This window comes from Entelurus aequoreus, linkage group LG05 (genome assembly GCF_033978785.1).
Source record: "Entelurus aequoreus isolate RoL-2023_Sb linkage group LG05, RoL_Eaeq_v1.1, whole genome shotgun sequence".
NCBI classification, from domain to species: Eukaryota; Metazoa; Chordata; class Actinopteri; order Syngnathiformes; family Syngnathidae; genus Entelurus; species Entelurus aequoreus.
Window position 1 is genome coordinate 14466590 of NC_084735.1, and position 27997 is coordinate 14494586.

General features: G+C 43.3%; 2 protein-coding genes across 9 annotated transcripts in view; one reads left to right on the forward strand and one right to left on the reverse strand.

The window, feature by feature from the left end:
• Nucleotides 1-1362: 1362 nt before the first annotated feature.
• LOC133650211 (uncharacterized) lies at nucleotides 1363-6586 on the reverse strand. Its single transcript, XM_062047178.1, has 10 exons — nucleotides 6296-6586; nucleotides 5129-5239; nucleotides 4894-5008; nucleotides 3867-4717; nucleotides 3512-3698; nucleotides 3148-3396; nucleotides 2858-2982; nucleotides 2444-2490; nucleotides 2211-2359; nucleotides 1363-2083 (listed from the first exon to the last, which is right to left on the reverse strand). The coding sequence occupies exons 1-10, from the start codon at nucleotides 6455-6457 to the stop codon at nucleotides 1896-1898; spliced, it is 2184 nt and encodes a 727-aa protein (XP_061903162.1). The 5' UTR covers nucleotides 6458-6586; the 3' UTR covers nucleotides 1363-1895.
• Nucleotides 6587-10587: 4001 nt separating this feature from the next.
• The window catches only part of LOC133650215 (uncharacterized), a 23362-nt gene continuing 5952 nt past the window's right edge, over nucleotides 10588-27997 (forward strand). For 2 of the 8 annotated variants that reach the window (XR_009826204.1, XM_062047193.1), the window contains exons 1-4: nucleotides 10601-10702; nucleotides 11592-11656; nucleotides 14766-14830; nucleotides 27285-27417. Coding sequence is in view for 4 of the 8 variants with exons in the window: in XM_062047193.1 (XP_061903177.1) it covers nucleotides 10624-10702; nucleotides 11592-11656; nucleotides 14766-14830; nucleotides 27285-27417 (342 nt within the window). In the remaining 4 variants the exon portion in view is untranslated. Of the gene's footprint in view, nucleotides 10703-11591; nucleotides 11657-14765; nucleotides 14831-24402; nucleotides 24496-24569; nucleotides 24618-27284 lie in introns of those variants that run through there. The other 6 variants (XM_062047191.1, XR_009826205.1, XR_009826207.1 and 3 more) reach the window with 6 other exon arrangements.

A 27997-nucleotide genomic window follows, 5' to 3' on the forward strand; every position in this document is an offset into this window, starting at 1 on the left:
GCGATTCTGACCGAGATAGCGACGATTTCTCCATTAATTTGAGCGAGGATGAAAGATTTGTGGATGAGGAAAGTGCAAGTGAAGGACTAGTGGGGAGTGGAAGCGATTCAGATAGGGAAGAAGCTGTGAGAGGGATAGAGCCATATCGCTTTGAACCCGACGCTGATGAAGACGGTCAGGAGGACGCTGCTGCTATTGATGCTGGAGGAGCACACGACATAGATCGCCTTGAGAATACAGAATGGTAATATGTTATTTATTTATAGACTAGTTTTAGTTTGTGGCCTAGTCTTGCACTGTTACTGTTAGTGTTACAACTTACACCCCAGGCCTATCTATACACTAAGTATCTATCATTGACACAATGTGTTACTGTTAGTGTTACAACTTACACCCCAGGCCTATCTATACACTAAGTATCTATCATTGACACAATGTCAAACCTAATTAATTACCCATTATTTCTATGGGCCACAGCTCCATATACCGGCAATACTAAAAATATGCATGCAGATTAATAAGATCCACAACAAGACAATGATAATATTAATTATTCCACATGTTTGCAGATTGCAGGTGTCAATAATATGAATTGATTTACAAATATTATGAACATTTCTATTTCCAGGTGTACATGTCAAAACTGTGTGAACATGGAGACAGTGGCTGAGTGTGTCTGCTGTAGTGAAATAGAGGCAGTGACCAGAACGATGGAGGAGGAGGGGGTGAAGACGTGCATCATAGACCACCATGGCTTTCCATCTGTGTGTCTGGATGAATGGGTGCTGCAGACAGCGTATAACGCCTACAAACAGCAATATGGCATGCTGCAGCAACAGCAAAATGAGTGAGGCACTAATAAGTTTAAATAATTCTTTATTCTATCAACCTTTGGAAGATAAGTCAGAATGAGCACTTTCTTATCTTATTCTTATTCTGTGAAATGTACTGTGCTACAATGCACATGACATTATATATCATAGAAGTATTACATAGATGGACCGTAGATGTCAACAATATTTACAATTTACTGCAACAGTAAATGACAAATGAATAGAATGCATGACAATGTCTTTTGAATCTCAGAGAACAGTGAGTCACTGTGTATCCATGTCCGGATAATAACAGCTGCCATCATTTGCTACTTGCAGGCGGAGACGACACACAGCCTATCGACAGTTTGTCCGCTTCTGCTGGGGATATCTGGGAAAGGACATAAGGGTGGTACTACCAGCTTGTGTAGTACATAAGATTAGGACAACATTCCCATCGATGGACTACACGGGGTTCCAAGACGTGCAGTGACTGCAACAGAATCTACATGGCCACTGTACTTAATCAATAAAATCAATCAATCAATCAATCAGTCAATCAATCAATGTTTATTTATATAGCACTAAATCACAAATGTCTCAAAGGGCTGTACAAGCCACAACGACATCCTCGGTACAGAGCCCACACACGGGCAAGGAAAACTCACCCCAGTAGGACGTCGATGTGAATGACTATGAGAAACCTTGGAGAGGACCGCATATGTGGGTAACCCCCCCCCTCTAGGGGAGACCGAAAGCAATGGATGTCGAGTGGGTCTAACATATTAGTGAGGGTCCAGTGGAGCCAGCAGGAGGCCACCCCGAGCGGAGACGGGTCAGCAGCGCAGATGTCCCCAACCGATGCACAGGCGAGCGGTATACCCCGGGTCCCAACTCTGGACAGCCAGCACTTTATCCATGGTCACCGGAATAACCCCTCCACGTGGGGGGGGGGGCAGAGGAGAAAAGAAAAGAAACGGCAGATCAACTGGTCTAAAAAGGGGGTCTATTTAAAGGCTAGAGTATACAAATGAGTTTTAAGATGGGACTTAAATGCTTCTACTGAGGTAGCATCTCTAACTGTTACCGGGAGGGCATTTCACACTTACCGAAGCGACTCCTGTGCTTGGCGATGGCTTCCTCCTTGTCTGGCTTCTCCAGTTCATCGCAGAGGAAGGGAGGCACATCCACAGTGACGCTGAGTGGTGTTCTCTCGTCAGGGGTCTGTCTGCAGCCAGCAACAACCTCCCTGATCAAGTCATCTACGTAGCCTGCAAAATACAATTGTACATGTTCCTGCTCACAACATAATATACTCATGGAGAGTGAAACTTGACAGTATTATTATCATGATACAAAGTGTCAAGTGTTTACATGTTTTGTGTCCTCTACACTTACGGTATGTTGGCTCTGTCGCGATTTTCTTGACCACATGGCCCCCTGCTTTATACTTCGGGTAGCGTACTGCATAGCGCTCAGCACCCGCTTGTGTAGTGGCTATAGGGCGGCTCGAATTTTCGTTCCAGTGCAGCCCAGCAAGCAGGTTCCTAGGTGTGGTAACAGAATAATGTAATAATTAGTACTAAAGTATGGCACACACTAGTGACACTTAGATTAGTGTGGAAACATACCTGCACAGCATTCCGATGTATGAGAAGACATACATTTTCGGTGCGAACTGTATAAGATAAAAGACACTTTATTCAGTCATGCGTCCATACAATGTGTGTGTAAATTTATAAATTGTTTGTAAATTTGAATACAAATGTTTGTGTATTAAACTGTTAATAGTCAGCTATTAAAGCTTGATCTCCTGCAGTAATGAAGCTGTTTTGTTTTCAATGTTAACACCACGCCAGAATTGTTTGCAATCTTTCTCACCAAGATGCCAGCCACTATGTTGGACCTCCAACATTCTCTTGCTTACACTGACTGTATCAAGGCTTCATTTAGTATGCTCTAGTATTTTGCTCCCTGGCCACCAAAGTCCTAGTGGCAGGTGGTAACCACCGACACCACCTACAGGCGATCAGTCTAATTCTCACCTGTATGATAAGGCTATGGAACGCCTCCACCTTGGAAGTCTGGTGTTCACCCGACAGCATGGCGATATCTTTTAGCAGGGACTTGTTGTTGACCACCTCCTCCAGTTTCACTGCTGAGCGTGAACCTAAACATAAATTTAAAATAGAACAACGTTTCTACAAAAATGTTCCAGTCAACTTAAACTGGTTATTTACTTACAAGTTTATCTGAATTTTTTGACTTTCAAAAGATGTGCAGGAAAATACTGCTAGTCCCTCACTGCTTTCGGGCAACTTATTTGCCTACTCACTTTGTTTGAGCCATTTCTTTTGCCGTTGCAGTTGTCCATGAGTACAAATTGGGAAGAGGTCGCCATGGTCCTTGTGGATGTTCTGAATGTGTCGCTCCACAGACTTCCACTTGGCAACCAGAAGTTCCCCCTCTCCAGGCGGTGTAGACACTGCTGCCCAGTAGAGGTGGTTGATTATACTTTGCACCCAGGGCTTCAGGTCTTCACAGTCCTTATGCTTGGCGATGGCCTTCAGTTTCTTTCCGATGGCTACAAACAGAAAAAAACAGAAATTTGTGGATTAAATACAATATCGCATTCATCTGATCACTGATATGTACACACTACTTCACAACTTGTCATGCATACAAATAATCCAACTAACATTTTGCAACATGCCAGATGTCATAGCAGTGCCGTGTATTGGGCATGTTTTCACGAATCCATTTAGCGATCTGTCTGTGTCTGTCTGTCACCAGCACCCCGACATCCAGGTCCCAGCTGATCAGCAGTTCCACCATCCTCTTCAGTCCTTCCATCTCCATATGGTAGCTGCCAAGACATTCGTTGCTCTGAAATATATATAACAGAAAAGGAATGAGCAAAGAAAAAAATGAAAAAGGGGCTTAGTATACATTGAAATGGTTAATGTTATTAGACAAATTTACTAGGATAATTCTGGAAAATCCCTTATCTGCTTATTGTGTTACTAGTGTTTTAGTGAGATTATATGGTCGTACCTGTACAACCTGAAGGTCGAGAACCACATTGGCCACAAGCTCCATTGTGGTGTAGGTACCGAACTTGGCGCTGTGTCCCGGACTGTCTGCTCGCCCATCACCACCAAGGACGAGGGGTCGGCCTTCCACCTGCAGCATGGTGAGGTGCGTCCGTTGCTGTTCCTCCCACACCTTTTTGATGGCTGGCTGCAGGATGAGCTCCTGGTGGTTGAAAAATGTCCTCTTCACATACGTGACCACTCCGATGCTGTTCAGCACTTGCAACACCTTGCCAGAAGATGCCCCAGCGAAGAGGATGCCAGCAGACAGCAGGATGTTGCCCGCGGCATAAGGGCCAATGTTTGGCTGGCTGCTCCAACTACTCCTCTGGTCACATGATGCACATTGAAGAGTCATGGTCAGCTGTGTACCGTTCGAATCCCAAGAAGGGCTTATGTCCTGGCTGCCACAGACTGGACAGTGACACCACTTGACGAGACTCTGGAGGCACGACTCAAAGATGATGTACTTCGGTTCCTTGTGGCAGCCCTCTTCATGCATCTGGTGAGTACATGGGCGATCTGGCGACCCGTCAGATTGACACGGATCCGATGTCGTTGACTCACTCGGCACATAGCTGTCATCGGAAGAACCACCAACAAAAGGCGCAGTGGGACTTGATGCTGGTCCTTCATCAAACAATGCAGGAGGTGGTCGTAGCTTGGCTTGCATTCCAGACACACCTGGAGCTGCTATGTTAGTCTGCATCTCGGGGCTGTCAGATGGAGCTGCTACACTTGACAATGGGACTTCACTAACCCTGGCCGGCCGAGCTCTAACCCTCTCGAGGATATCTGGGGTCACCTGGTGTCCTAGCAATAAAATCAAGCACAAGTTGTTTTATATAATCTGTTCAAATTAAACTAGAATCACATAATAATTATTGTCTTTGAATCACCTAATTTATCTGTCTACTCTACTCTGCACAGGCAGCGTGCAATGTGTACTGTGATGTGCAGAATCATGTTCGTCACCGAAATAGACATACCCTTTGATCTATGATGTATTTTCCCTGTTTGGGTGCTCTTGCTACTGGTCATTGCTGTTGGTGCTGTCCCAATCGGTACCCAGTCCGTCTGGCATCCTTGTTCTCTTGTATTTCCCTGGAAATGGAGAAACAGCTACATGTAATATGGATACCTCATTTACATTAATTATGAATACTTTTGGATTGGGCTTGAACTGTAATCCATTTGAACATTGATTAGGAAAACAAATCGAACCTGATCTTGATCGCCCTCCTCATCAGGCAAATCTAGTGCCATTGCCATTGGTTCATCCACCGCATCCGCCACTGATGCCGTAGTCGTACTGTCCATGATCTGATCTATTGTCTGTAAATGTACAAATGTACAATACTTTATATTATTGTCTATTGTAATCTATTGACAGTATTGACACTATTGACAGTAATGTCAGTAAATGTACGATACTTTATACTGCAGAAGAACTTGACTAGAACTTGAAGCAATAATTATATGTAGACTATTTTATTGTTAATTTATTTCATTGTTCATGGAGTAGTCCAGTGGTTCTCAAATGGGGGTACGCATACCCTTGGGGATACTTGAAGGTATGCCAAGGGGTACGAGAGATTTTTTTTTAAATATTATAAAAATAGCAACAATTCAAAAATCCTTTATAAATATATTTATTGAATAATACTTCAACAAAATAAATGTTTAGAATTAAGTTCATGAATCCAGATGGATCTCTATTACAATCCCCAAAGAGGGCACTTTAAGTTGATGATTACTTCTATGTGTACAAAATATTATTTATAATTGAATCACTTGTTTATTTTTCAACAAGTTTTTAGTTATTTTTATATCTTTTTTTCCAAATAGTTCAAGAAAGACCACTACAAATTAGCAATATCTTGCACTGTTATACAATTTAATAAATCAGAAACTGATGACATAGTGCTGTATTTTTTTTCTTTTTTTCAACCAAAAATGCTTTGCTCTGATTAGGGGGTACTTGAATTAAAAAAATGTTCACAGGGGAAAATCACTGAAAAAAGGTTGAGAACCACTGGAGTAGTCTATGACTGTGTGTGTTAGTTTTGGTTGATTGATTGAGACTTTTATTAGTAGGTTGCACAGTGAAGTACATATTCCGTACAATTGACCACTAAATGGTACCACCCCAATAAGTTTTTCAACTTGTTTAAGTCGGGGTCCACTTAAATTGATTCATGATACAGATATATACTATCATATATATACTATCATCATAATACAGTCATCACACAAGATAATCACATTGAATTATTTACATTATTTACAATCCGGGGTGTGGAGGTGGGGGGGTTTCAACAATTGAGAACAAAGAAATGGATATTGGAACAGTGTAGTCTGACTATGAAAACTGGATATCAAGATTCTTACCCTCTTCCTTTCCCTTTTGGCAAATGCAGACCTCATGTGCCCAGTCTGTCCGCTTGTGGAGGGGGTCGGGTGCTCCGGACTTGTCCGTGGTCTATCGAAAATAGTTGGCTTCGCACCTTTCTTCAGCACGAGTCGACGAGTGCTGATTCCCATTTCTGCCATTCGCAAGGGACCCTCTTCGAAACATGATCTTTCGAAATGTTCGCTGCATAATACACTGTACTTCGTATGTGTCGTCCAATCCAACCGTGTTCGCTTGACTTCTTTGTTCCATAGTAAAGCTTGGCCGCCATCTTTTGGGAAAAGAAACAATGAAACACCGGTTGTGTTTTGGTTTGTGTTGCTACATCCAGCAGCAACACACCGCTTCCCTACAACTCTCTTTTTTGCAGTCTCCATTGTTAATTGAACAAATTTCCAAAAGATTCACCAACACAGATGTCCTGAATACTGTGGAAATTAGCGATTAAAACAGAGCTGTTTAAATTGGGAGGGACCTATTCCAAGATGACGCGTTCAACTGCCTTCGTCACGCGCATACGTCATCATACCGCGACGTTTCAGCCGGATATTTCCCGGGAAATTTTAAATGTCACTTTATAAGTTAACCCGGCCGTATTGGCATGTGTTGCAATGTTAAGATTTCATCATTGATATATAAACTATCAGACTGCGTGGTCGGTAGTAGTGGGTTTCAGTAGGCCTTTAACCTACAATGGCATTCTGTTTGTATTGTTTCAGTTTCGTAAATCCACCAAAACTTCCCTGTGGAGTTATTGTGTCTGTTTAGCAGATTAAAGGGCCCGCTTCCGCAAAAAAACATCCAAAAACATGCCTGACCTGAATATCAACCAAGCTATAACGGAATTGTTATTGTCGGCGCTAACACAGAGGAACTACTTTTTTTTTGCCGTATTTACACAACATGTTAGGTGACTATAGTGAGCTAAGGGGTAATGCTAGCTACTGGAGTTTTGTTGAGTAATATTAATGTTTAATATACATAATTGGGCGCAAAACAGGTAAGTAACATACACAGACTAATTTTATACAATATATGTTAACAATAAACACATCATTTTGCTGGCCCACATGTGAATAACAATTATTCACAACAGGAAGTACTTTAAATTAGGAATAAGGTTTCATGAGCATGAATAGCTTTTGGATCGTTTTCATTTAAACGTTTTTTGTAATGTTAACACACATTCTGGCTCTACATGAAAAATGAGCAAGTTGTGATTTATTTTCATTATACACGCATTGCATTGAGTTGGACTGTTGCCTTGACTAAGATGGCCGCCACATAGACACGCCATGACATATTTGGGTAGTTCCTGTCATGGCGTGGGTTCGAACCCGCTTTTCTCTGGCAGCTGGGTCTGCCAGCACCTCCGCTGGCAACGCGCCGAGACACGCCCATGCTTGCACTGGCCGCGTCACGCCCACATGCCGGCAAGGCTGTGAGCAAGCAGCAATCAGCACACCTGGGACTGATGAGGGCGAGTTGTGTACAGACCAGTGGACCCGAGGATCGTCGCCGGAACTTAATCTTCAGTTGCCTGTGTAAGCACCCCGTGTCTGGCTTCCATCCCGCGATCTCGCTCTCCCACCTGTGACTTTCTTGTTTCCGTGTTTGATGCCCCTGTTGTCTTCCCGTGTTCTCCCGTGATCCCGTGTTGTTCCCCTTTGGATTCTGGACTGCCTCTCTTCATCCTCTACCTCCTTTTTGCTCACGGACCCCTTGACGCCTCTCTCAGTCCCATGGACCCCCCGCTTGGATGACGGACCTTCTTCTGCTTGACCCTTTGGACTTGTCTGCTTCCTCATCCAACAATTAGGTAATACTCAACAGCTAACCATTCATACACAGTCTCCCACCATACACCCCTTTTGGATTAGTCACACACCATTTCCTTAGTTTAAGTATTATTGTTTTATCATTATATATCTATATATATATCTATATCTATATATATCTATATATATATATATATATATATATATATATATATATATATATATATATATATAGATATAGATATATATCATAGTGCTTTATTGCCCCTTGTGTCTGTGCCGTCAACTCCCCCTGCAATACATAACAGTTCCCTTGTCCCATTGTCTTTTGCGCCGCAATTTGTACAGTACAAAGTTTTGTTTTATGATGTGTTTATTGTTAGTTATTGTCTATTATTCCCCCAGAGTATAGCAGTAGTTTTCCTTAGTATTTTTGCCCTAAATAATCCAATGAATAAAAATATGATGTTTTAATTTGTTTTATTGTTAAACATTTGTTTATATTGTTTCATATAATAATTGGAATATTTTATTTTATCTGAATGTTTTCCCTCTGCTATCGTCGTCCTAATCAACTGACAAGAGCAAGGGTGGCCAAAATGCGGCCCGGGGGCCATTTGCGTCCCGCATCTCGAGTTTTGTTGGTCTGCAGAATATTGTTGGAACAGAAAAACAGTAAGAAAATATAAGAAAAAAGACATTGTAGAAAAAGCTGAAATTTTGATTCTAATAACTCAGGGGTGCACCAACGGCTGCATACTGAAGATACATCCATCCATTTTCTAACGCTTGTCCCCTTCGGGGTCGCGGGGGGTGCTGGAGCCTATCTCAGCTGCACACGGTCGGAAGGCGGGGTACACCCTGGACAAGTCGCCACCTCATCGCAGGGCCAACACAGACAGAAAACATTCACACACTAGGGACCATTTAGTGTTGCCAATCAACCTATCCCCAGGTGCATGTCTTTGGAGGTGGGAGGAAGCCGGAGTACCCGGAGGGAACCCACGCAGTCACAGGGAGGACATGCAAACTCCACACAGAAAGATCCCGAGCCCGGGATTGAACTCAGGACTTTCGTATTGTGAGGCACATGCACTGACCCCTGTTCCACCGTGCTGCCACTGAATATACAATGCATGCCTTTTTGATATTCTATATTGTAAAAAAAAAAAATAATGCAAAAAAACATATTAGATATATATTAAAATACAAAACGTAGTGTCAATTTTGTGTTATAAATGACAAAGTGTATTATTATTATTACTATAAAAATAATTAAGATTTTTCCAATTACGTCATGTCTTTTTGCTGTTTTTCTTCCATTACACACGTTTTTTTTTTTTACGGACAATATTCTGCAAATCAACAACTTGAATTATGGGCCACACTTTGGACACCCCTATAATAACTAATTATGATACACTTATAACACAAAGATCACAATAAGTTTTGTCTTTAACTACAGTATGTCTCTTTTTAGCGTATGTATGTATGTATGTATGTGTATATATATATATATATATATATATATATATATATATATATATATATATATATATACACATATATTATTTTACATTATTTTTGTATCCAATTGTATTGTCTCCAAAGACAGCACACACCCTGTCTTCCACCTGTTCGACCTGCTACCATCGGGCAAGTGCATCAGAGCCAGAACAAACAGGCTCAGAGACAGCTTCTTTCCCAGAGCTGTCACCATCTTGAACTCTAACTTATAATAATAATTCACCCCTATACAATATCCTACCCTAATACCCTACTGTGCAATATTACCCTTCGAGCGCAATACGTCCGACACTGATTGTTATTTATTACTCCGGTACTCTTGTCTGTTCTGTATATTGTACAGTATTTTGTATTTCTATAGTGTTTTGTATATCGTATAGGATTGCTAATATTTTTATTGGATAGTAGTCTGTTTATTTAAATTGTTAGTTTTTTCTTTATTACCTGTTGTGTAATTTATTTTTACCCCATATTTGTTCCCACTACCGCACCTTAAGTTGGAGTCCTTAATCTCGTTATATCCAAATATAATGACAATAAAGTCTATTCTATTCTATTCTAACACTTTTTGTTCATAAAGATGATTTCTAAACCTTTTTTGTTTGAAATATTGTAATACATTAAAGTGCTTCAATTTGTCTTCATAATTTCAATCTGTATTGTTTGTATGTTCAATTGTTCAATTAAAAATAAAATAAAATAATAACCTTCCCATTTCCGGTTGGTTCAAACGCGGTTGTGTACGGCGATCAGTTGAGAGGGGCATGGCGTCACTGTGACGTCACTAAATGATGAGACTGCAACTATTTTAAACTAATGCACTTAAAGAAACATAATTTATATTATGATATCTTGAACTTTGAATATTGTTAAATTTGTTGTACAAACGTTATCAATGTTTGAAATCTAAAAAAAAAAATTGCGTCACGTGATCACATCCCAGGCGGAAACGCAGACTGACAAATCACAGAAGCTCCGCCCACAAGTCCTACGCCGTCGTAATGGCGCGCCATTCAACTCATTGGAAGTCAGCTGAGTTAATTCCCTCAATTGAACAAAAATACTTAAATCTGCTCCAAGGTATGAATGAGTTTGTGTTATCTATCTGCATGTTTTTGTCGTTGAAGCATTGACGCCACCTGAAATAACTAACGCTAACCTGCTAGGTAGGTGGCTCATGCTAGCTAGGTCAGGTTGGCTATAGTTATCAAGCTAGCGTCAAACGTCGTGATAATTGCGTTTTTAAAAAAAATATTGTAATAGCTAAAATCCGTCCAACTACAAAATGAAGCGAGCTGAGTTATATTAATATCGTTGTTCAGGTGCTTGACGTTTGATTTGGTATCGGTAGTTATCTGGTATCATACTTCTCCTAGAGACGCCATTTTGTAAAATTCGCGCCTGTTTCGTGCTGACGTCAGATCGCAAAATGGCGGTGCCAGGGCGGTACAAATACCTAATATTTTACAAGAAAAGATTGCAGCAGCGCTATGTGTAATAATTACAAGGCTGGTATTTCATCAAGAGGGGGACATACGAGTGTAACTGAGGGTTTATATATGTCGCCTATATTGTATAAAACTACAAAATAAGAAACACTGAGGCTCCAGTTTTACACGAGGACCACTTTATTTCCTTTCTTTCAAAACCTCCGCTCCACTAAACGTGTCACCACTTCCGCTCTTAGCGCCTTCAAAATAGGGAGCTCAAGGCATACACTGTATAACAGCTTATAACAGGAACTTAACATCACAAAGAGGCAAGCCCATACAAGTAGGTTACACAAGCAATATGCTTAAACATTTTGAACACACATCATGCACAATTTATAAATGAAAGTCGCTGTTTTGAACCGTGCTGATCTCATCAGTAAGGTGAGCAACTAATCTGAATACAACAGGTTCTAACTCACCGCCTGTCATGTTAGTGCTATTATTTGTTCAATTAAAATTAATGCCTTCTCATTTAGATGGGAATGACGAAAACCAGATTCTGACTGGCTCCGAGGCCACTTCTACACGAAGGTTATCCAGGGTAAATCCCACCTAACCTTATCCTTGTCTACACACACACAATGGTCGTTTAAGACCCCCCTCGCCGCTCCCCCCCCCGCCGACCTAATACGCATGCGCAGAAAATGCGGACGACATAGTCACCTCCAGTGTTGCTTTGTGTGCAAGTTCTTCAATTCAATTGAATTTATCTGAACAATATCCAGTGTTGTGGTATTTCAATTACCGTATTTTTCGGACTATAAGTCGCAGTTTTTTTTCATAGTTTGGCCGGGGGTGCGACTTATACTCAGGAGCGACTTGTGTGGAAATTATTAACACATAACCGTAAAATATCAAACAATATTATTTAGCTCATTCACATAAGAGACTAGACGTATAAGATTTCATGGGATTTAGCGATTAGGAGTGACAGATTGTTTGGTAAACGTATAGCATGTTGTATATGTTATAGTTATTTGAATGACTCTTACCATAATATGTTACGTTAACATACCAGGCACGTTCTCAGTTGATTATTTATGCCTCATATAACGTACACTTATTCAGCCTGTTGTTCACTATTCTTTATTTATTTTAAATTGCCTTTCAAATGTCTATTCTTGGTGTTGGCTTTTATCAAATACATTTCCCCCAAAAATGCGACTTATACTCCAGTGCGACTTATATGTTTTTTTCCTTCTTTATTATGCATTTTCGGCAGCTGCGATTTATACTCCGAAAAACACGATAGCTGTAATTCAGTGCACTGTGGGGCCCTATTGTAGCGAATCACACCTGAGACATCATAAATTAGTCAAATCTTTAATGGACATGTGATAAAGAACATTTGACAACAATCAATCTAGGGATCTAGATATCTGGTCAGGACACTCGTCACTCTTTTGCCTTCACCTTCATTGTCCATTCCTTTTTGGTGACTTTATATACTCTGGACCTAGACGTTGAGTCCGCGACATACATGGTGGACAATAACTGATAGTCTGCTTTGCTAGTCCAAATGTATCCGCTGTTTCCCGTAGTCTTCCCTCGATGGCTAGAAAAAACAAAGCACACGCTATCTTTTTTATCACATCTACGGGAGGAAGGGACAAAGTTTTTCGGTAAGTAGAATCACAGCTGACCCGGACATTCGAAAGTTCTCTTGCCGTCTGAGATGTGTAGTATCCGAAATAGCTGTAATCACGCGTTTCCTTCACTTAAGGCAGTGGTCAACAACCACCGGTCCGGGGACCTGTACCGGTCCGTGGCGCATTTGCTCTCGGGCCGCACTGAAACAATAATTAATTTATAAAGTACTTTTTTTTTCTCCGACTTAAGTTTCGCCTGTCCCACTAAAACACCATTGTTAATAGAATAGAATAGAAAGTACTTTATTGATCCTTGGGGGAAATTCAGCACCACAGTTCGCTCACGGTAGACAAACACTTAGGTATTTTTTACATTTTTTACATAATATATGTATATTACAACTCCTTCGTTATAGTACATTGGACAGTGCACATTAATGGACATATAAAATGTTAATGTGCCAGATTGTAGCCAAAGGCAAATTTTTCATGCTAATTTGTTTTGCTGTTTTTATCTGTCACACGTAGAAAGCCGGTCCGGTGAAACTAATGCTTACATTAAACTGGTCCCTGGTGGGAAAAAAGTTGGGGAACCCTGACTTAAGGTATTAATGTGTGATTTCCACAAGCGTCTGTACATGTAGAAGAATGAGAAACACGGCATGTCTGGATGATTTGCCTCCATCTTTCCAGTGGTTAGCTACGGTTGTTATAAAGCTGGCTGTGGCGTGTTCTTTCTGACGTCACTTCCTGTGTGGAGCGCGGTCTTTCTGACTTCACTTCCTCTATGAACTCAATTTGTAAATGATCATTGAGTCCATACAATGCTAAGAGCCGGAGATTCAAGAAATACACGGCGCACAAAAAATTTTCAGAGGAGAGAGACCTTAAACGATAGATTAGTGTGGCTGAAGCGAGGCTTAAGCTAAATAATTATTACTTTAAGGGGTTATCCGGCTTAGTGTAGACATAGCCTGAGGCGGGCAGCCCCAGTTCACGTCTGCCGCTAGATGAATGTCACAGAGCAGCGACTAAATTTGTGGTCAAAAGCTTGTATATATTTGCTACAGTCGGCACTCCTAATTTTTCGGGTGGTGTACATTCAATTATAGTCGGAGAAAAGTTGAATGCTTTCCCCCACCAGATGTTCTCTGTCATATCATACAATTAGAATGTGGTGTAAAAGTCTAATGTCAGCAATTCATCTTCAAATATGAAACTAACCGTTGTTTCATAACATGCAAAGTGAGATATGTCAAGAATTTGTTATAATTTTGATAATGGCTTACAGTTTTTGAAACCTGACAGTTTCTGAGATTTTCAATTCAAAGTTTTCATAAACTGTAAAGCATAATCATCTAAATTATACCCAATAAAGGCTTGACATATCTCATTTTGCATGTAGGGAGTTAATATCACATGTTACTAAATGTTACATTCTTGTGTAATTTGCACATGATTAAATTCAACAGAGGAATTATTTATTAATTAATTTATGTAACGAGGTGATGTCGCATGTCTGGTTGACTCAATTGACGTGGTCCCTTTAAATCCTGGCGCCACCTGTCAATCATCCTCCTACGCAGCTGTTGCTATTAACCTTGGCTGCTGTGCTCTGTTTGGCGTTTTGATGGTTAACTCGATCTAACTAGGAACAAACCTGCTCACTGGACACCCTCTTCATCTTATGTTAAGACCCCTTGTCAACGGTGAGTCAATCTATACTTTGATTATTGGTTAAACAGTGCAATCGTGGCATCAGCCATTCAAAGTCAATAGCGCTACATGCTAGCTTAGCGTTCGATCAAATTACGTCAGTATACCCGAAATGACGGCCTGATTTACGTTTAATTTATAGCTGAACATTTTACCAATATGTATAATGTTTAAAGGACCTCCAAGTTTTGTTTTTAGTTGGTCCATTTTGTTGTTAGACTTCTCCTGCAAATGACGCCGATTTGGCATTGCAGTTTGTAATGGTCCTCAAACAAATGAACGCACAAACCTGTTGCTTATACACGAAGGTGATGTTTGCTAATTTGTGTTTTTGAACCTGTTCAGGTCGGATTTTTATATGGTGATTTTCCTCTCAAAAGGATGGCGAGCGACCGACGCACCGCTTCCAGGTAGGAGATATTAACTTCCCCCCCGCCCCTCTCCTTGCATCTATTATACTTTTTCCTGTCTACTTTCGAACTATGGACTCATGAACTTTAGGACTGAATTACCGATTGTGAACTGTTTATTTATGGAATGTATCTAATTATTTATCCATAGCAAATATCATTGTTTATATATGTATGTATGTATATGTTTGTATGTGTGTATATACTAGGGATGTCCCGATCCGATATTTGCCAAAAAATGTGTATCGGCAAGGCATGGGAAAATGCCGATCCAGTTTAAAAAAAAAAACTCCGGTCCGTGTTTTTCAACGCACCGATTTAAATAATACATTCCACTTTTCTGCTGCTCCCTAATTTCCGTTCCGCATTTTCCAGCACACCTTCAACACATCCACAGGTCTGTGGATTCTCACGCAATTGCTTTTAGCTGCTGGCATTACACGACAGGCTCTTCTCACTCTTTTCTGTGTCTCCCTCTCACAGACAGCAAGCGCACCTTCTTACACACGTCACATACTGTCACGTCGTACGTCACATACGTATACGCCCTCCCCGAGCAGAGAGGTAGCAGCATGGCTAACGTTAGCTGTGATGCTAGCGCAGCCGTGCGAGCAACGTTCCCTCTAAAGTGCGCGCCTGTGCAATTGCGCACTGCTCAAGCGTCCTATGCACACAGCAAATCTATGCCACGCACAAAATCAAATAAAAAAATAAGCGCATAACAATTTTCGACACACGGACACGACAGAGAAAACAGTTTTTGTCGTCATTGTTCAAATATTGTAACGTCTGTCGAGACGCTTATCTCCATTCGGTGCCACACGCCCACACCATCAAAATGCAGAGGCAAAAATTTCCACATCAATACCGTCTGAAAAAATTAGTGATTTTTTTAGTTGTGATTTCCTTCTCTGCATGAAAGTTTAAAAGTAGCATATATTAATGCAGTATGAAGAAGAATGTTTTAATGTAGACATGCAAGCCTTGAAATTTTTTTTTGAAAATCAAGACTACATTTCCTGCAAATGGGTGCATTTCTACCCTATATTTTAACTTTAGATTTATTCTCATATCAAACTCTTTTGGCTGTCTTTTTGACACTTACATCCGGCGCCCCCCTCCACACCCCGGATTATAAATAATGTAAATAATTCAATTTGATTATCTTGTGTGATGACTGTATTATGATGATAGTATATATCTGATAGTATATATCTGTATCATGAATCAATTTAAGTGGACCCCGACTTAAACAAGTTGAAAAACTTATTCGGGTGTTACCATTTGGTGGTCAATTGTACGGAATATGTACTTCACTGTGTAACCTACTAATAAAAGTCTCAATCAATCAATCAATCAAAACACATAGAAACCTCATACTGCTGTGATTATATGCATCAAGTGTTCATTCAAGGCTAAGGAAAATATCGAGATATATATCGTGTATCGCAATATGGCCTTAAAATATCGCAATATTAAAAAAAGGCCATATCGCCCAGCCCTAGTTCAATGATGCCATTTCTGTTTGTCATGTATAATTTTGTCTATTTTGTGTTTATCCTTGAATAAACAGGTCAGTTTCTTGTTACCAACCATTGTGTATTATTCAAACTCCCCTAATTCAGCTGGCTAGTTGTTATCAAGAGTACTAAAACCCTTTTCAACATGATTCTGACAACTAAGTAGGCTAAATAACTTTAAACTTTAATACATGCTCGGATAGGCCAGTATCGGTCAGTATTGGTATCGGTCAGTGTCGGTATCGGATCGGAAGTGCAAAAACAATATCGGTATCAGAACGGAAGTGCAAAAACCTGGATCGGGACATCCCTAGTATATACTGTATGTATGTGTGTATATATACACACACATGTATAAATATATATACAGGTAAAAGTCAGTAAATTAGAATATTTTGAAAAACTTGATTTATTTCAGTAATTGCATTCAAAAGGTGTAACTTGTACATTATATTTATTCATTGCACACAGACTGATGCATTCAAATGTTTATTTCATTTAATTTTGATGATTTGAAGTGGCAACAAATGAAAATCCAAAATTCCGTGTGTCACAAAATTAGAATATTACTTAAGGCTAATACAAAAAAGGGATTTTTAGAAATGTTGGCCAACTGAAAAGTATGAAAATGAAAAATATGAGCATGTACAATACTCAATACTTGGTTGGAGCTCCTTTTGCCTCAATTACTGCGTTAATGCGGCGTGGCATGGAGTCCATGAGTTTCTGGCACTGCTCAGGTGTTATGAGAGCCCAGGTTGCTCTGATAGTGGCCTTCAACTCTTCTGCGTTTTTGGGTCTGGCATTCTGCATCTTCCTTTTCACAATACCCCACAGATTTTCTATGGGGCTAAGGTCAGGGGAGTTGGCGGGCCAATTTAGAACAGAAATACCATGGTCCGTAAACCAGGCACGGGTAGATTTTGCGCTGTGTGCAGGCGCCAAGTCCTGTTGGAACTTGAAATCTCCATCTCCATAGAGCAGGTCAGCAGCAGGAAGCATGAAGTGCTCTAAAACTTGCTGGTAGACGGCTGCGTTGACCCTGGAAAAAAGAGCTGGACTGCTGCTGAGTGGTCCAAAGTCATGTTTTCTGACGAAAGCAAATTTTGCATTTCCTTTGGAAATCGAGGTCCCAGAGTCTGGAGGAAGACAGGAGAGGCACAGGATCCACGTTGCCTGAAGTCTAGTGTAAAGTTTCCACCATCAGTGATGGTTTGGGGTGCCATGTCATCTGCTGGTGTCGGTCCACTCTGTTTCCTGAGATCCAGGGTCAACGCAGCCGTCTACCAGCAAGTTTTAGAGCACTTCATGCTTCCTGCTGCTGACCTGCTCTATGGAGATGGAGATTTCAAGTTCCAACAGGACTTGGCGCCTGCACACAGCGCAAAATCTACCCGTGCCTGGTTTACGGACCATGGTATTTCTGTTCTAAATTGGCCCGCCAACTCCCCTGACCTTAGCCCCATAGAAAATCTGTGGGGTATTGTGAAAAGGAAGATGCAGAATGCCAGACCCAAAAACGCAGAAGAGTTGAAGGCCACTATCAGAGCAACCTGGGCTCTCATAACACCTGAGCAGTGCCAGAAACTCATGGACTCCATGCCACGCCGCATTAACGCAGTAATTGAGGCAAAAGGAGCTCCAACCAAGTATTGAGTATTGTACATGCTCATATTTTTCATTTTCATACTTTTCAGTTGGCCAACATTTCTAAAAATCCCTTTTTTGTATTAGCCTTAAGTAATATTCTAATTTTGTGACACACGGAATTTTGGATTTTCATTTGTTGCCACTTCAAATCATCAAAATTAAATGAAATAAACATTTGAATGCATCAGTCTGTGTGCAATGAATAAATATAATGTACAAGTTACACCTTTTGAATGCAATTACTGAAATAAATCAAGTTTTTCAAAATATTCTAATTTACTGGCTTTTACCTGTACATACACGTTGTGTGTGTGTGTGTGTGTGTGTGGGCATGCATACATTATACACACACACATATACAGTGTTGGCGCTAAGTCATAAAAATGGGGTCCCACTTTTTTGTAAGCGTTTTGAAAACAAATGATAAATGTATGCCTTAACCTGTTATATCTCACATTCTATATTGTGTTTTGGAAAAAGGTTGTCATAAACGTTACTAAATTCATTAAAAAAAATAATACAGAAGAAAACACATTTTTATGCATAAGTAAATTTATTCAGTTATAAGCATTCATTCACTTTCTTTTTTCCTTCATGGATCTAAACTTTACAGCTGCTGTTAGTTTTTTCTACATTTGTGTTTATTAAGTTGTAGTAGGGCTGGGCGATATGAATGAAAAAGTATAGATCGATATATTTTTACTTAAACTAATGAAAAAGGAGGATTACCTCCAAATTCTTCAGGACAAGCTAAAATCATCAGCCCGGAGGTTGGGTCTTGGGCGCAGTTGGGGGTTCCAACAGGACACTGACCTCAAACACATGTCAAAAGTGGTAAAGGAATGGCTAAATAAGGCTAGAATTAAGGTTCTAGAATGGCCTTCCCAAAGTCCTTACTTAAATGTGTGGACAATGCTGAAGAAACAAGTCCATGTCAGAAAACCGATAAATTTAGCTTAACTGCACCAATTTTGTCAAGAGGAGTGGTTACAAAATTCAAGCAGAAGCTTGTGGATGGCTACCAAAAGCGACTTATTGCAGTGAAACTTGTCAAAGGACATGTAAGCAAATATTAACATTGCTGTATATTTACTTTTGACCCAGCAGATTTGGTCACATTTTCAGTAGACTCATAATAAAGTCATAAAAGAAGCAAACTTCATGAATGTTTTTTGTGACCAACAAGTATGTGCTCCAATCACTCTACCACAAAAAAAAATAAAAGTTGTAGAAATTATTGGAAACTCAAGACAGCCATGACATTATGTTCTTTACAAGTGTATGTAAACTTTGGATCGCGACTGTATGTATATATGTATATATTTGTCAGTGTTGGTGCTAAGAATTTTCAAAATGGGGGGACCCCATTAAGTCATAAAAATGGGTTTCCACAGAAAATTTTTGGGGTCCCACTTTTTTGTAAGCGTTTTGAAAACATATACTTGTATAGGGCTTTTCTACCTTCAAGGTACTCAAAGCGTTTTGACAGTATTTCCACATTCACCCATTCACACACACATTCACACACTGATGGCGGGAGCTGCCATGCAAGGCCATAACCACCACCCATCAGGAGCAAAGGTGAAGTGTCTTGCTCAAGGACACAACGGACGGGACGAAGTTGGTAGAAGGTGGGGATTGAACCAGGAACCCTCATCTTGCAGGCACGGCCACTCTCCCAACCGCGCCACGCCGTCCCCAATGATAAATGTAGCATTATCCTGTTATATCTTACATTCTATATTGTGTTTTGGAAAAAGGTTGTCATAAATGTTACTTAATTCATTAAAAAAATAATACAAAAGAAAACAAATTTTTAGGCATATGTAGATGTTTTTGTTTATTTTAATAGTATTTTTAGAATGTGCTGTGGGCCTTTAACACATTAGCTGCGGGCCTCAAATGGCTTCCGGGCCACACTTTTAATACCCCTGCTATAGCTAAAATAAAATTACATCTGATAGTAGATGTAATGATCCCACCAACTAAGGAAGTGTTTCTCGCAAACGACAAGCGAAAGAGTTTTGCAGGGATTAAAGCTGCTACACATGCAGTGTTATTTTCAGGATGAGGAGGTCATCTCTCGCAAGGGTGTTGAGCCTTGGAACTGATTCATGTTCAAAATAACTGAGATAGACAAAGCTAAGTCCAGTCCGAATACCCTTCAAGTACTGCTCAAGCCAAGCTCGCCCCAGCTTCATGCCCTATTTAAGCCAAGCTCGCTCCAGTTTCAAGTCCTGTTAAAACCAAGTTCACCCCTGCTTCAAGTCCTGTTAAAACCAAGTTCACCCCAGCGTCATGTCCTGCTTAAGCCAAACTCGTCACAGCTTCAAGTCCTGCTCAAGCCAAGCTTGCCCCAGTTTCAGGTCCTGCTCAAGCCAAGCTCGCTCCATATTCAGGTCTTGCTCATGCTAAGATTTCCCCAAACTCAGGTTCTGGCCAAGCGCGTCCTAACTTAAAGTCCTGCTCAAACCAAGCTCTCCCCAACTTTAGGTCCTGATCAAGCCAAGAACGCCCTAGTTTCAGATCCGGCTCAAGTAAAAAATGCTCCAGCTTCAAGTCTTGCTTAAGCCAAACTTGCCCAAGTTCAAGTCCTGCTCAATCCAAGCTCGCTCCAGTGGGTACGCAGAACTGCCGGCATGTCTTCCAGTGGGTGTGCAGATGCTGCCAGCATTCTCTCCGGTGGGTCTTCTGACGCTGCTACCATCCTCTTTAGTGGGTCTTCCGAGGCTGCCACCTTCTCTAGTGGGTCTGAAGCCACCGCCACCATCCTCTCCAGTGGGTTTATCCGACGCCACCTTTCTCTCTAGTAAGCATTCTGAGGGCACCTTTCTCTTAAGTTGGCCTATTGAACGCCACCATGCTCTCCAGTGGGCCCTACGGCACCACCATGCTTTAAGAGGGAGCTCCGTTGCTTGTCCAATGTCCAGCAATGATGCCACCTCCTGCATAGCAGCTGCCGCCAATCTTGCGTCCACTGAGGCTGCCACCTCCTGCACGGCCACCTCTTCCAGTCCTGCGCCCAGCCGTTTGCTGCTCTAGCTCGACCTCCAGCCCAGCCCTCTGCTGCAAACGCCATCAGTAACTCCAGCGGGTATATACTGTATATGCCACCGGCGACTCCAGTGGGTTTGCGGACGCCACCGGCGACTCCAGTGGGTTTGCGGACGCCACCGGCGACTCCAGTGGGTTTGCGGACGCCACCGGCGACTCCATTGGGTTTGCAGATGCCACCGGCGACTCCAGTGGGTTTGCGGGCGCCACCGGCGACTCCAGTGGGTTGTCCCAGCTCGACCCCGAGCCCAGCCGCCTGCTGCTCCGCTTCAAATCCTGCTCAAGCCAAGCTTCCTCCAGTCATAGGTCATGCTCAAGCAAAGTTTGCTCAAGATTTAGTTCCTGTTCAGGTAAAGCCTGTCCAAGCTTCGAGTTGTGCTCAAGCCAAGCTTGCTCCAGTGGCAGGTCCTGTTGAAGCTATGCTTGCTCCAGCTTAAAGTTCTGCTCAGGCCAAGCCTGCCCCAGTTTCAGGTCCTGCTTAAGCCACGCCCGTTCCAGTTTCAGGTCCGGCTCAAACCAAGCCAGCCCCAGTTTCAGTGCCTGCTTCAAGCCGAGTTTGTTCCAGTTTCAGGTCCGCTTCAAGCCAAGCTCACCCAATTAAAAAGTCCTGTTCAAGTCAGGCTTACCGCAGCAAAGGATCCTGCTCAAGCCAAGCGCGCTCCAGTTTCAAGTCCTGTTAAAGGCAAGTTCACCCCCGCTTCAATTCGTGCTCAAGCCAAGCCCGCCCCAGTTTCAGGTCCTGCTCAACTCAAGCTCGTTCCAGTTTCAGGTCCTGTTCAAGCCAAGCTTGTTCCTGTTTCAGGTCCTGCTCAAGCCAAGCTTGCTCCAGTTCCAGGTCAAGTCAAAAATGCTCCAGCTACAAGTCTTGCTCAAACCAAGCTTGTCCCAGCTTCAAGTCCTGCTCAAGCTAAGCTTGTTTCCGTTTCAGGTCCAGTTTCAGGTCCTGCTTCAAGTCCTGCTCAAGCCAAGTTTGCCCCAGCTTCAAGTCCTGCTCAAGCCAAGTTTGCCCCAGCTTCAAGTCCTGCTCAAGCCAAGTTTGCCCCAGCTTCAAGTCCTGCTCAAGCCAAGTCCGCCCCAGTTTTAGGTCCTGCTTCAAGCCAAGTTTGTTCCAGTTTCAGGTCCAGCTAATGCCAAGCTCTCTCAATTTAAAAGTCCTGTTCAAGTCAGGTTTACCGCAGCAAAGAATCCTGCTCAAGCCAAGCACGCTCCAGTTTCAAGTCCTGCTCAAGCCAAGTCCGCCCCAGTTTTAGGTCCTGCTTAAAGCCAAGTTTGTTCCAGTTTCAGGTCCAGCTAATGCCAAGCTCTCTCAATTTAAAAGTCCTGTTTAAGTCAGGTTTACCGCAGCAAAGAATCCTGCTCGAGCCAAGCCCGTTCCAGTTTCAGGTCCTGCTTCAAGCCAAGCTTGTTCCAGTTTTAGGTCCTGCTCAAGCCAAGCTTGTTCCAGTTTTAGGTCCTGCTCAAGCCAAGCTTGTTCCAGTTTAAGGTCCTGCTCAAGCCAAGCTTGTTCCAGTTTTAGGTCCTGCTCAAGCCAAGCCCATTCCAGTTTTAGGTCCTGCTTCAAGCCAAGTTTGTTCCAGTTTCAGGTCCTGCTTCAAGCCAAGTTTGTTCCAGTTTCAGGCCCTGCGTCAAGCTAAGTTTGTTCCAGTTTCAGGTCCTGTTTCAAGCCACGTTTGTTCCAGTTTCAGGTCCTGCTTCAAGCCAAGCTTGTTCCAGTTTCAGGTCCTGCTTCAAGTCAAGCTTGATCCGGTTTCAGGTCCTGTTCAAGCAAAGCCCGTTCCAGTTTCAGGCCCTGCTTCAAGCCAAGCTTGTTCCAGTTTCAGGTCCTGCTTCAAGTCAAGCGTGCTCCAGTTTCAAGTCCTGTTAAAGCCTTGTCCGCCGTTGCTTCAAATCCTGCTCAAGCCAAGTTCGCCCCAGCTTCAAGTCCTGCTCAAGCCAAGCCCGCCACAGTTTCAGGTCCGGCTCAAGCCAAATTTGTTTCAGTTTCAGGTCCTGCTCAAGCCAAGCCTGTTCCAGTTTCAGGTCCTGCTCAACCCAAGCCCGCCCCAGTTTCAGGTCCTGCTTCAAGCCAAGCTTGTTCCAGTTTCAGGTCCAGCTCAAGTCAAGTTCGCCCAATTTAAGTTTTGATCAAGTCAGGCTTACCGCAGCAAAGAATCTTGCTCAAGCCAAGTTTGTTCCAGTTGCAGGTCCTGCTTCAAGCCAAGTTTGTTCCAGTTTCAGGTCCTGCTTCAAGCCAAGTTTGTTCCAGTTCCAGGTCCTGCTTCAAGTCAAGCTTGATCAGGTTTCAGGTCCTGTTCAAGCCAAGCCCGTTCCAGTTTCAGGTCCTGCTTCAAGCCAAGCGTGCTCCAGTTTCAAGTCCTGTTAAAGCCTTGTCCGCCGCTGCTTCAAATCCTGCTCAAACCAAGTTTGCCCCAGCTTCAAGTCCTGCTCAAGCCAAGTTCGCCCCAGCTTCAAGTCCTGCTCAAGCCAAGTCCGCCACAGTTTCAGGTCCGGCTCAAGCCAAATTTGTTTCAGTTTCAGGTCCTCCTTCAAGCCAAGCTTGTTCCACTGTCAGGTCCTGCTTCAAGCCAAGCTTGTTCCAGTTTCAGGTCCAGCTCAAGCCAAGTATGCCCCAGCTTCAAGTCCTGCTCAAGCCAAGCCTGTTCCAGTTTCAGGTCCTGCTCAACCCAAGCCCGCCCCAGTTTCAGGTCCTGCTTCAAGCCAAGCTTGTTCCAGTTTCAGGTCCAGCTATAGTCAAGTTCGCCCAATTTAATAGTCTTGATCAAGTCAGGCTTACCGCAGCAAAGAATCTTGCTCAAGCCAAACTTGTTCCAGCTTCAAGTCCTGCTCAAGCCAAGTCCGCCACAGTTTCAGGTCCGGCTCAAGCCGGACCTGAAACTGCCCCAGCTTCAAGTCCTGCTCAAGCCAAGTTCGCCCCAGCTTCAAGCCCGCCCCAGCTTCAAGACCTGCTCAAGCCAAGCCCGCCCCTAAGTTTGTTCCAGTTTCAGGACCTGTTTCAAGCCAAGTTTGTTCCAGTTTCAGGTCCTGCTTCAAGCCAAGCTTATTCCTGTTTCAAGTCTTGCTTCTAGCCAAGCTTGTTCCAGTTTCAGGTCCAGCTCAAGCCAAGTATGCCCCAGCTTTAAGTCCTGCTCAAGCCAAGCCTGTTCCAGTTTCAGGTCCTGCTCAAGCCAAGCCCGTTCCAGTTTCAGGTCCTGCTCAAACCAAGCCTGCTCCAGTTTCAGGTCCTCCTTCAAGCCAAGCCAGTTTCAGGTCCTGCTTCAAGCCAAGTTTGTTCCCGTTTCAGGTCCCGCTTCAAGCCAAGTTTGTTCCAGTTTCAGGTCCTGCTTCAAGCCAAAATTATTCCTGTTTCAGGTCCAGCTCAAGCCAAGCTCACCGCAGTAAAGAATCCTGCTCAAGCCAAACCCGTTCCAGTTTCAGGTCCTGCTCAAGCCAAGCCCATTCCAGTTTCAGGTCCTGCTTCAACCCAAGTTTGTTCTAGTTTCAGGTCCTGCTTCAAGCCAAGTTTGTTCCAGTTTCAGGTCCAGCTCAAGCCAAGCTCACCGCAGCAAAGAATCCTGCTCAAGCCAAGCCCGTTCCAGTTTCAGGTCTTGCTTCAAGCAAAGTTTGTTCCAGTTTATGTCCTGCTTCAACCCAATTTTGTTCCAGTTTCAGGTCCTGCTTCAAGCCAAAATTATTCCTGTTTCAGGTCCAGCTCAAGCCAAGCTCACCGCAGTAAAGAATCCTGCTCAAGCCAAACCCGTTCCAGTTTCAGGTCCTGCTCAAGCCAAGCCCATTCCAGTTTCAGGTCCTGCTTCAACCCAAGTTTGTTCTAGTTTCAGTCCCTGCGTCAAGCCAAGTTTGTTCCAGCTTCAGGTCCTGCTTCAAGCCAAGCTTGTTCCAGTTTCAGGTCCAGCTTCAAGCCAAGCTTGTTTCAGTTTCAGGTCCAGCTTAAGCCAAGTTTGTTCCAGTTTCAGGTCCTGCTCAAACCAAGCTTGTTCCAGTTTCAGGTCCTGCTCAAGCCAAGCCCGTTCCAGTTTCAAGTCCTGCTTCAAGCCAAGTTTGTTCCAGTTTCAGGTCCTGCTTTAAGCCAAGTTTATTCCTGTTTCAGGTCCAGCTCAAGCCAAGCCCGCCCCAGTTTCAGGTCCTGCTTCAAGCCAAGCTTGTTCCAGTTTCAGGTCCAGCTCAAGTCAAGTTCGCCCAATTTAATAGTCTTGATCAAGTCAGGCTTACCGCAGCAAAGAATCTTGCTCCAGCCAAGTTTGTTCCAGTTTCAGGTCCTGCTTCTAGCCAAGTTTGTTCCAGTTTCAGGTCCTGCTTCAAGTCAAGCTTGATCCGGTTTCAGGTCCTGTTCAAGCCAAGCCCGTTCCAGTTTCAGGCCCTGCTTCAAGCCAAGCTTGTTCCAGTTTCAGGTCCTGCTTCAAGCCAAGCGTGCTCCAGTTTCAAGTCCTGTTAAAGCCTTGTCCGCCGTTGCTTCAAATCCTGCTCAAACCAAGTTTGCCCCAGCTTCAAGTCCTGCTCAAGCCAAGTTCGCCCCAGCTTCAAGTCCTGCTCAAGCCAAGGCCGCCACAGTTTCAGGTCCTGCTCAAGCCAAGCCTGTTCCAGTTTCAGGTCCTGCTCAACCCAAGCCCGCCCCAGTTTCAGGTCCTGCTTCAAGCCAAGCTTGTTCCAGTTTCAGGTCCAGCTCAAGTCAAGTTCGCCCAATTTAATAGTCTTGATCAAGTCAGGCTTACCGCAGCAAAGAATCTTGCTCAAGCCAAGTTTGTTCCAGTTTCAGGTCCTGCTTCAAGCCAAGTTTGTTCCAGTTTCAGGTCCTGCTTCAAGTCAAGCTTGATCCGGTTTCAGGTCCTGTTCAAGCCAAGCCCGTTCCAGTTTCAGGTCCTGCTTCAAGCAAAGCTTGTTCCAGTTTCAGGTCCTGCTTCAAGCCAAGCGTGCTCCAGTTTCAAGTCCTGTTAAAGCCTTGTCCGCCGCTGCTTCAAATCCTGCTCAAACAAAGTTTGCCCCAGCTTCAAGTCCTGCTCAAGCCAAGTTCGCCCCAGCTTCAAGTCCTGCTCAAGCCAAGCCCGCCCCAGCTTCAAGTCCTGTCTAAGCCAAGCCCGCCACAGTTTCAGGTCCGGCTCAAGCCAAATTTGTTTCAGTTTCAGGTCCTGCTTCAAGCCAAGCTTGTTTCAGTTCCTGCTTCAAGCCAAGTTTGTTCCAGTTTCAGGCCCTGCGTCAAGCTAAGTTTTTTTCCAGTTTCAGGTCCTGTTTCAAGCCAAGTTTGTTCCAGTTTCAGGTCCTGCTTCTAGCCAAGCGTGTTCCAGTTTCAGGTCCAGCTTCAAGCTAAGCTTGTTTCAGGTCCAGCTTAAGCCAAGCCTGTTCCAGTTTTAGGTCCTGCTCAAGCCAAGCCTGTTCAAGTTTCAGCTCCTGCTCAAGCCAAGCCCGTTCCAGTTTCAAGTCCTGCTTCAAGCCAAGTTTGTTCCAGTTTCAGGTCCTGCTTTAAGCCAAGCTTATTCCTGTTTCAGGTCCAGCTCAAGCCAAGCTAACCGCAGCAAGGAATCCTGCTCAAGCCAAGCCCGTTCCAGTTTCAGGTCCTGCTTCAAGCCAAGTTTGTTCCAGTTTCAGGTCCTGCTTCAAGCCAAGTTTGTTCCAGTTTCAGGTCCTGCTTCAAATCAAGCTTGATCCGGTTTCAGGTCCTGTTCAAGCCAAGCCCGTTCCAGTTTCAGGTCCTGCTTCAAGCCAAGCTTGTTCCAGTTTCAGGTCCTGCTTCAAGCCAAGCGTTCTCCAGTTTCAAGTCCTGTTAAAGGCTTGTCCGCCGCTGCTTCAAATCCTGCTCAAACCAAGTTTGCCCCAGCTTCAAGTCCTGCTCAAGCCAAGTTCGCCCCAGCTTCAAGCCCGCCCCAGCTTCAAGACCTGCTCAAGCCAAGCCCGCCCCAGCTTCAAGTCCTGCTCAAGCCAAGCCCGCCACAGTTTCAGGTCCGGCTCAAGCCAAATTTGTTTCAGTTTCAGGTCCTGCTTCAAGCCAAGCTTGTTCCAGTGTCAGGTCCTGCTTCAAGCCAAGCTTGTTCCAGTTTCAGTTCCTGCTTCAAGCCAAGCTTGTTTCAGTTTCAGGTCCAGCTTAAGCCAAGTTTGTTCCAGTTTTAGGTCCTGCTCAAGCCAAGCCTGTTCAAGTTTCAGGTCCTGCTCAAGCCAAGCCTGTTCCAGTTTCAAGTCCTGCTTCAAGCCAAGTTTGTTCCAGTTTCAGGTCCTGCTTTAAGCCAAGTTTATTCCTGTTTCAGGTCCAGCTCAAGCCAAGCTCACCGCAGCAAAGAATCCTGCTCAAGCCAAGTCCGTTCCAGTTTCAGGTCCTGCTCAAGCCAAGCCCGTTCCAGTTTCAGGTCCTGCTTCAAGCCAAGCTTGTTCCAGTTTCAGGTCCTACTTCAAGCCAAGCTTGTTCCAGTTTCAGGTCCTGCTCAAGCCAAGCTTGCTCTAGTTTCAGGTCCTGTTCATGTCAATAATGATACATATTCAAGTCTTGCTAGAGCCAAGTTCTCTCCAGTATCAGGTGCTGTTTTAACCATGTTCACTCCAGTTTCAGATTATGTTCGAGTCAAGCTCGCTTCAGTTTCAGATTCTGTTCGAGCCAAGCTCGCTCTAGTTTCAGGTCCATCTGAAGGGAAGCTTCCCTTAGTTTGAAGTCCTGCTCAAGCCAAGCCCGCCCCAGCTTCAATCACAGCTCGCCCCAGTTTCAGGTCCTGTTCAATAGGGGTGTGGGAAAAAATTGATTTGAATTCAAATCGCGATTTTCACGTTGTATGATTCAGTATCGATTCTCATTTTTCAAAAATCGAATTTTATTTTTATTATGTTTTTATTAATCAATCCAACAAAATAATACAAAGCAATACCATAACAATGCAATCCAATTCCAAAACCAAACCCGACCCAGCAACACTCAGAACAGCAATAAACAGAGCAATTGAGAGGAGACACAAACACGACACAGAACAAT